At 40.5% G+C, this 9,979-nt stretch overlaps 1 protein-coding gene across 1 annotated transcript in view; it reads left to right on the top strand.

The window, feature by feature from the left end:
* Positions 1-9,979, top strand: part of PROSC (proline synthetase co-transcribed homolog (bacterial)) — a 32,771-nt gene that overhangs the window by 14,628 nt on the left and 8,164 nt on the right. The window contains exons 2-4 of the mRNA XM_006896646.1: positions 5,376-5,483; positions 5,562-5,597; positions 6,097-6,172. Of these exons, the coding sequence (XP_006896708.1) occupies positions 5,376-5,483; positions 5,562-5,597; positions 6,097-6,172 (220 nt within the window). The remainder of the gene's footprint in view (positions 1-5,375; positions 5,484-5,561; positions 5,598-6,096; positions 6,173-9,979) is intronic.

Below are 9,979 nucleotides of genomic sequence, written 5' to 3'. Positions count from 1 at the left end.
TAAGGAGCGCAGGGCTTGGACACTATCACCAAGAGGTGGGGGCGGGGCTTGGGCGCTGCTGGGGGTTTGTGCAGCAGCACCCTGTGTGTTGGGGGTCACACAGGTGTGGGCTGCAGGGGGCTCATACAGTGGCAGGTGGCCTTCGCGCCTCTGGGGTCTCACGGTCTTTGCTCCTCTGGAGTTCCGCGGTGGGTGGCTGACTGTTGTTCTTCCCGGGTCTCTTCCTGGCCCATCTATGAGTGTTGAATTTGGATCTAAGTAAAATAAAATAGTTGACAGCGTCAGTCCCTTTTCATTGATCGTATGGCAGGAAGATTCGAGAAAACTCATCAACAACCAGTTTTATGTAGATGACACAACCTTGCTTGGAGAAAGTAAAGAAATCTGGAAGCACTTACTGAAGATCATCTAAGATTATAGCCTTCAAAATAGATTAACAATGGAAATTCTCACCACTGGATCAATAGTGATTCTTCACTGAGTGAAAATTCAGAAGGGTGGTGTACATAAAGACAAAACTATGGAAAAGTAGATTAATTTCTTCTCTTGTTGCCTGTCTGTGATTTGGATACAAAAGAATATGAGGAAACACTGTGTTTTAGTTTATAGTCTTAAGTTCTAGTCCTAAATCTAGAGTTTTTTAGTCCTGATCCCAGTTCTGCCATTGGTTCTTTATTCATAGATTAGGCGCAATATGTAATAAATTACCTTAAGTAGGCAACTTTAGGTGCAGTATTAATTACACCAGGAACTTAGAAATAAACCAGGACTAAGGGGAGCTCTGGGTGGCCTAGTGGCTAGAAGCTGCACTACAATCCCAGAGGCAGGTGGTTCAAATCCACAGAGGCTCTGCTGTAAAAGGAGGGACAATCTCCTCCTGTACCAGTTGGAGCTGATTCTATGGTTCTCTCTCTCTCTCTCTCTCTCTCTCACACTGTTTTGGAACTCTCATGGCCTAGTGGCAAGAAGTTGCATTGCAATCCCAGAGGCAGGCAGTTTGAATCCACCAGATTTCCTTGCTGTAAAAGGAGGGGCAATCTCTCCTGTACCAGTTGGATCCAATTCAGCAGTACACGTACACACACACACACACACACACACACAAAATGTTTTGAAACTCTTGTGACCTAGTGGCAAGAAGCTGTACTGCAATCCCAGAGGTACACGGTTCAAATCCACCAGATGCTCTTCTGGAGAAGGAGGGGCAATCTCCTCCTGTACCAGTTTGATGGTACACACACATACACACTCAATAATAATAAAATAAATTTTTAAAAAATTTAAAATTTAGGAGGCAGTCTTGGAGGTGACTCGCTGTCTCCCAGAGCTGTGTAATAAAGTGCATTTATGGGGAAAAAAAATTTAAAAAAATAAATAAGCCAGTATTGTAGCAGCAGCGCTTGTAGCCTTGCCTATAGAGAGTTGTGCTGCTAACCCAAAGTAACGCGTCTAGCATTTCAAATCCACCAGTGTCTCCACAGGAGAAAGATGGGCAGTCTCCTCTAGTGTGATTTACAAGCTCATGAAAACCAGCTGGACTCTCAATCTATTCTGACTTGACAAGCATGAGTTTGAGGTTTTTGTTTTTAGTTACAGCAAGCCAGAGTTTATAGTCACCCAATCCATGTTGTTGTTAGAGGTCGTCAAGTTGATTGCATCTTGTAGTGACTCTGAACAACAGATCTGAACCTTGCCCTATCTTGTGCCAGCCTCACCCTCTCTGATAAACATGAGCCGTTTTAACAGTTACTGTGTCAATCCATCCTGTTGTGGGTCTTCCTCTCTTTCACCGACCTTCCACTTTTTCAAGTAAGATACCCTCTTTCAAGGACAGGCTCCTCCTAACAACATGCTCAAGGTATATGAGACAAAGCGTCATCATCCTTGTCTCTAAGGAGTAACCTGGTTTCTTTTTCTCTAAGACATATTTATTCTGTAGATATGTGATTAAATACTCTTCTCCAACACCACAACTCAAAGGCATTCATTCTTCTTTGGTTATCCTTGTTCGTTGTCCATCTTTCAGATGCATAGGAAGTAATTTAAAAGACCATGGCTTGAATCAGGTGCACCTTAGTTTTAAAACTGTCTTTGTTGGTAGCTTAGCACAAGGTGAGACTTGGTTGTTCCTTAGCACAAGGAGAGGTCCTTGATAGCAGTTTTTCCCAGTGCAGCTCATCTTTTGATTTTTTGACTCCTGGTACCAAGGATATTGATTATGGATACAACTAAGATGAAGTCATTGACAGTTTTAATCTTTTCTCCATCTTTCATGATGTTTCCAATTGGCACAATGATGAGGATTTTTTTTCTTATTTATATGTAAAATTTTTGTTTTATATTGGTTTACTTAAAATGTTTATGTACATTGTTTTTCACACCAGATCTTTCCTCTTTCCTTTACACACCTCTCCCTGGATTTTTATTTTCTTAACATTAAGGTATAATTCATATTGGTAGTGTTTGATCTTCTACAGCAAGTGTTTCAAGTTGTCTTTACGTTCAGAAAGCACAGTTGTGTGTCATCTGCATAATACATGTTATTGGTGAATCTTCCTCCAATCCTGATGCCACATTCTTCTTCATAAAGTCAGACTTCTCAAATTATTTGCTCAGCATACAGGTTGAATAAGTATGGAGAAAGAATATAGCCCTGGCACACACCTTTCCTGAACCATGCAGTGTTCCTTTCCTGTGTTTCGGTAACAGCTTCTTGGTCTAGGTATAGGTTTTGCATGAGCACAATTCATAGATCTGTTATATCCCTGCTTCAAGACTAATGTATAGTGCAGTCTGGATATGAGAGCATCTTATTAGTGAGCTGCTTGCTTCTTTTACATTGATGATCATTTGAGGTCTTTGAAGGGATTCTTTCCTTTTCTTGGCTTCATTGTTTCTATCTTTTCTGAGTTATTGAATGAAAAGAGAAAACTACAAAAGTGACTTCTAGGTTGTCTGGAATTGAGCTAACAGAGCAAAAATCGGTGCACCTGCCTTTCTGTGTCCTCAGCATGATTGAGGCCTACTCAGTAATATGTGACTGATGGATGTTACAGGATGCCAAGAGGGCCTTCGGAGCCGCCTTCTCACGTTGATGGAGACTTTGGATTTTAAGAACATACCCTTTCTCATCGGATACTGTCACAGTCAAAGGGATATTTTTAATGTTATATGTGTGTGTACACTCACACAGTGCCTTACTGATTCGTTGAACTCTAAGCAAGAAGTTACCAGCGAAGAACCAAAAGAAAGGAACCCAGTACATAAAACCTGCAAAAGCTAGAACCTGTGTAAGACTGAAGCTTCTTAGAGAAGAAAAACTGATGAAGAATAGAAAAGTGGTCAACTGTACCTGTCAAAGGTAGAAGACTTAGGAGACCTGGAAAAACAAGCCAGTCCCATTCAGTCCCAGCTCTCACAGGCTTTACTTTATTAGACTGAGAAAGAATGTATTCCCCTTCTGAGCACTTCATCTTAAGTTCCAGTGGCTCTCTTTACTCATTCACCACCCACACGTAGATTTTAGTGAAATAGATACACAGAGAGCTATAAAGAGAAACAGTTCCATGCAGAATGAGTTTCCAGGGTCAAAACTATTGACCTTGGGGCTTCAGAAACTGGATATAACCTCCTTTCTAGTCAGTGGCACCATCTTTTCCTCAAGTAATTCCTAAACCTCACAATGAACAAGAAAATCCTCTGGATAGTGCTTAATTCTCTTCTGCTTTCATTTTTTTGATGAGAACATCTCTTTTTTTTTAAATGGAAGATATTTTTAATAAGGAAAATATTTGTATTGTAATATGTATTGTTATGGCACCCAGATAGTACAAGGGAGCACTGGTGGTCTACTGGCTAGAAACTGTGCTGCAATCCCGAAGGCATGTGGTTCATATCCACCAGCTGCTCCATGAGAGAAGGAAAGGCAGTCTCCTCCCATGTGATACACTGCCTCTGAAAACCTTCCAGACAATCAGCTATGGCTCTATTCTGACTCTGGCACACACCAACAGAGAGTACAGTGGTTAAAGCACTTCGCTGCTAACTAAACATTAAAAGTTCAAACTCACTAGGAGCACTGTGGGAATGAGGTGTGGCCATCTACTTCTGTAAAGATTTACAGTTTCTGCTGCCACGGACCTCTAAAATACTAAAGAGCAAGGATGTCAGTTTAATGACTAAGGTGAGCTTCAGCCAAGCCATGATATTTTCATTGTTTCATATGGGTATGAAAGGTGGATGATGAGTAAGGAATATGGAAGAAGAATTGATGCCTTTGAATTGTGATGTTGAAGAAGAATATTGGATATCCCATGGCCTGACAGAATGAACAAATCTGCCTGAGAGGAAATGTGACCAAGGTGCTCCTTAGAAGCAAGGATGGTGACATTTCGTCCTACAGATACTCTGAGCATGTTGTCAGGAGGAGCCAGTTCATAGAAAAGGACATCTTTCTGGGAGAGAGTAGAGAGGGTCAGCAAGGAAGAGGAAGACTCTCAAAGAGATCGACTGACAGTGACTACAACAGTAGCCCTGAGCATAGCTGAAGGATAGGGCAAGGTTTCTATATTGATCGTCACATCACTGTGAGTAGTAGTCACCTAACAACCACCACAAACCTTATGAGACAGTTCCTCCTAGGCTCTCTTTAGGGTCTTGGTGAGTCAAAATCAACTTGACTGTGGTGGGTTGGGTTGGATTTGGGTGTGAATTTGTGTACTATTGGTAGGACACAGATGTCCTGTGGAGTTTCTGGTCTTGGCGTTGGTAAGATGAGGCCATCATCAACAGATTCACACTGTTCTCCATGCTCCTTCCAGCTGGTAGCAAACACTGATAGAGGATAGCAACTTCCGTCAAACTGAGCTCTGGTGGCCTAGCAGTAAGAAGCTGCCCTGCAATCATGAAGACACATGATTCAAGGCCACCAGATGTTCCATGGGAGAAAGATGCACAATCTACTCCCATGCATTTAACTGCCTCTGAAAGCAGAAATGTGGAGGGAGCCATATGTCTCATAGATCTTGAAAGGATAAAAAGGTAATTCCCCAACTTCCGTAGGCCTCATAGTCCCAGCAATTCAGATGCAGTAGGTCTGAAATAGAACCTGGGTGATGTTAATGCAGTTGTCTATAGACTGCACTCTTAGTGCTTTAATTTGCCCGTCCAGCTCTCTTGAGAGAGTAATGTCTTTTGCTACATAGGAAACTAAATCATCTATTTGATTGAAATGCCATGTATATGAAAGATATTTGACCACTGTTATCTAATACTGATCTCTGAAATGTCAAAAATGAGTCTGACCAAATGAGAGCTACAGGTCTTATTATATCCAGAGTGTCTCTCTCTCTCTCTCTCTGTCTCTGTCTCTGCAGGATCTCCCATCGATCCAGCCCCGGCTAGTGGCAGTCAGCAAAACCAAACCTGCAGACATGGTGATTGAGGCGTACAGTCACGGCCAGCGCACCTTCGGGGAGAACTATGTAAGAGCCCTTTTCCACTGAGCCTTTGGAAGAATTGGGATTGCCAGTCTTCTTATTTGTTCTGTTTTAATCCTGTAGGTTCAAGAGCTGCTAGAAAAAGCATCAAATCCTAAAGTAAGTGGACATCTAATTACTTTCGTTTATGTGTAAGCTATGCTTCCCAGTTACAAATTATGTTGGTCCTTGGGTTTCACATCTAGATATTAGAGTCAGGGGAGAAGCATCCACTTTGACTTGGAGCTCCAGATTTTTGTCAGCTTTTCTTTCCTTTTTTAGAACTTGTAGTATTCCTTTTTGTGGCTTTTTTAGGAATGGTGAATTTAGGAAGTAAGCCTGGGTGTTTTATAGTTTTGAAAACATAGATCAGTTCATCTTTAATGGGTGATTTCAAAAGTTAGAGGAAGTTAATGAGAAGGAGATGGGGGAATAAAAGAGCAGAAGCTTTAAAATTTTTCTCCTTTCACCTCATTAGGAGGCTCGCTGGTTCTTTTAAAAGTTGATTGTACATAGAGAACACAACATAGACATTGCAAAAAGAGAGTATGCAAGGAGTTTGAGCCAGAAAGACCTCCATAAATCTGAATCAAATATAGTTGATTTTTCTCTCCTTCAGATTCTGTCTTCATGTCCTGATATCAAATGGCACTTCATTGGCCATCTACAGAAACAAAATGTCAACAAATTAATGGGTAAGATTAAAATCTAAATATAAAGACCAGTGTATTCCACAGTAAATCCTTTATACTAATTACCTTCTATAACAGAGAAAATGTTACTGTTGTGTGCCATCAAGTCAACTTCAACTCATATAAACCCTTTGACCAACAGATCCGAACCCTGCCTTATGCTTCACCATCTCTGATATTCTTGAGCCCATTATTACAGTCACTGTGTCAATCCATCTTGTAAGGAATCTTCCTCTCTTTCTCTCCCCCTCCACCTTTCCCAGCATCTTGTCTTTTTCTAGAGATTGATCCCTCCTGACAGTATGCCTAAAGTATGTGAAAAGATGTTTCATTCTTGCTTCTAAGGAGCACTTGCTCCAAAACAGACTTGTTTGTTCTTTTGGCACTTTATGAAGTATTCAGTACTCTAATACCACAATTGAAAGACATTGATTTTTCTTCTGTCATCCTTATTCACTGTCTAGCTTTCAAATGCATACAAAGCAATCGGAAAAAAACATGGCCTGGATCAGGCACACCTTAATTTTTAAAATGACATCTTACTCTTTAGCCAATTTGGAAAGGTCCTTTATAGCAAATTTTGCCGGTGAAACACATCTTTTAATTTCTTGACTGCTATTTCTCTAGGTGTTGGTTGTAGATCCAAGTAATTAAATTATTGATAACTTCAATCTTTTATTCATCTGTCATCATGTTGCCTATTAGTCTGTGGTGCAAATTTTTGTATTCTTAATATTGAGATGTAATCCGTATTGAAGGCTGTAGTCTTTGATCTTCTGCAGCACATGCTTCAGGTGGGTCCTCTTCCCTCTCTGCAAGCAACATTGTGTCATCTGCATAATACAGAAATAGAGATATAGAAGTTAGGATTTAAAACACTTTTCTAAAAATTGAAATTTGAATGGAAGTTTATAAAGCAAATTGTTTTTCCATTTGTACATATTTTATAACCTTAATTATAATACCCACAGTGTAACTGCACACTTCTCGTTTCTTCTCTGTGATTCTTGCTTCCATTAATCTTTTATCCTGCCCTTTCCTTCCTTCTGATCTTTATTGTTAGGCCATTGCTGACTTTGTGATCTAATATGACTGACCATTCTAAGGAGTGCCTCTCTTGTGTTACTGTTCACCTTATAGCGCTGTCTTGGTGGTTTGAACCACTGGGATGAGTTTTAGTCCAGTTTGAAAGCGTGACAAAGACTGTAGTCTCAAAGGTTTTACCAGTCCATTTTCAGACCACTAAGCCTGACCATTTTTGGTTTTTTTTAGTTTTGTACCACATTTTTAGCCCACAACACCCTTGGTACCAGCAGTCAGAAGATCAGAAGAATATTGCATTGTGCAAGTCTGCTGTCCAGAATCTCTCCAAAATACTGAAGACTAAAGTGTGCCTAACTCAGGCCAGGATCTTTTCAGTCACTTGTTATGCATCTGCAAGCTGGACAATGAATAAAAATGATAGAATTATTGATGCTTTTGAGTTGTGTTGTTAGAGAAGAGTACTGAGTATCCCATAGGCTACCAAAAGAACAAAGACATTTCGGAACAGTGCAGCCAGAGTGCTCCTTGGAGGCAAGGATGGTGAGGCTTGTATATCATGCTTTGGGCGTATTGCTAGGAGAGGCTGTTCCTTGGAAAATGGCATCATGCTTGCAAAGGTTGAAGGTCAACAAAAGATAGAACCCCAAAGAAATGGATAGACACCGTGACTGCAGTAGTGAAATCAAATGTGTCAGAGTTGATGAGGATGACACCAAATAGGACAGGGTTTAGGTCTTTTGTTCATAGGGTCACTGTGAGTCATACTTGACTCAGTGTCACCTAACAACAACAACAGTATATCCAGGCCCTTCTACTGTGATCTCTTTTAGATCTCAGCAGTGGTAGCCAGGCACCATCAAATTTTTCTTAGCGGAGGATCTTGGAGGTTGAGGTTCACATGATCATTTAGTCCTTTGGATGAATTGTTTCAGTTTATCTTTGCTTTTCTTTCTTCTTCTTTGTTCCAGACAAAGGCCAACAGTTATACCTTAGATGACTACTGGAAAGCTTTTAAGACTCCAGTTACTATTCACCAAAGCAGGACGTAGAACATTGTCTTTTACTTTTGTTATTCTAGGTGACCTTGATTTCCCAAAGTCCTGAGGTCCTGAGTTTCTAGGATTAGCAACTCATTCCCTCAGTAAGTTTGATGATGATTCAGAACTTTGTATAACTTTATTCCCTGTTAGTTCTACTGTATACAGAAATATATTTATCAGAGGTACATGGTTCAAATCCACCAGATGCTCTGCCAGAGAAGGAGGGACAATTTCCTCCTGTACCAGTCAGATCTGATTTGACGGTACATGCACAAAAAATAATAATAATAAATTTTAAAAAATAAAGAAATATATTTATTACATCATGAGCTTTTATGATAATCAAGCTTGTGTATGGTCATACGTGTGATCCCTTTCACCTCTCTAAATCTTCTGATCTTGCCTGTTGTTGTTGTTGTCATGTACCATCAAGTCAGAACCAACCCATAGCTGACCCTTCAACGGGTTTTCAGAGGCAGTTAATCGCATGGGAAAAGATTGCCCATGCTTCTTTTGTGGAGCAGCTTCAACCACGTGCCTTTGGGATTGTAGCACAATTTCTTGCTATAAGGCCATAAGAGCTTAGCTACCTATATATCCATTTGTAGATTGTTGATGTGGTGGTGGTGGTGGTTGTTAGGTGCCATTAAGTTGAATGTGACTCATAGCAACCCTGTAAACAGCTGATCTGAACCCTGTCCTATCCTGTATCATCCTCATCATCTGACACACTTGAGCCCACTGCTGTGACATTCCACTTTTTCAAGCTCGTCTCCCTTTCCAAGGAATACCCTCTCCTAGCAACATGCTCACAGTATATGAGATGGAAGCTGCACTATCCTTACCTCCAAGGAGCACTCTACCTGCACTTTCCCCAAGGCCTGTCTGTTTGTTCTTTTGGCAATACGTGGAATATTCAGTGCTCTTCTCCAATACCACAGCTCAAAGGCATCAATTCACCTGTCATCCTTATTCATTATGCAGCTCCCAGATCCATAGCAAGTGATTGAAAAGACCAAGGCCTGAATCAGGTGTATTCAGACTAACATCATTGCTCCTCAGTAACTTGAAGAAATCCCTAACAGTAGACTTGCCCAATGCAATGTGTCTCCTGATCTCCTTAATCCTGGTACCAATGGTGTTGATGGTGTATCCAAGTAAGATGAAGTCATTGACAATTTCATTCTTTTTCTCCACCTACCATGATGTTGCTTATTGGTCCAGTCATGAGGATTTTTGTTTTCTTGATGTTGAGATACAATCCATGTTGCAGCTGTGGTCTTTGATCTTCTGCAGCAATTGTTTCAAGTCCTCCTCAGTTTCAGCAAGCAAGGTTTTGTCATCTGCATAATGCAAATTGTTGATGAGTCTTCCTCCAATCCTGATGTTTCATAGAGTCCAGCTTCTCAAATGATTTGTTCAACACATAGATTGAATAGGTATAGAGAAAGAATACAACCCTGACGCACACTTTTCCTGATTTTATACCATGCAGTTTTCTCTTGCTCTGTTTGGACAACAGCTGCTTCTTCTAGGTATAGGTTTCATATGAGTATAATTAAGTGTTCAAGGATTCCCATTCTTCTCAATGTTAGCAATAATTTGATATGATCTGCACAGTCAAATGCCTTTGCTTAGGGAATAAAACATAAATAGAGATTCTTCTGTTATCTCTTTTAGCTGGAATCCGTACACACTCTAACCTGTAAGTCACCAGGCAGTTAAA

The sequence above is a fragment of the Elephantulus edwardii genome, unplaced genomic scaffold (genome assembly GCF_000299155.1).
Source record: "Elephantulus edwardii isolate Elephantulus edwardi_28Jun2011 unplaced genomic scaffold, EleEdw1.0 scaffold00187, whole genome shotgun sequence".
Classification (NCBI taxonomy): Eukaryota; Metazoa; Chordata; class Mammalia; order Macroscelidea; family Macroscelididae; genus Elephantulus; species Elephantulus edwardii.
The sequence above is the reverse complement of the archived record's forward strand: the minus strand, read 5'-3'. Positions and strand labels throughout refer to the sequence as shown.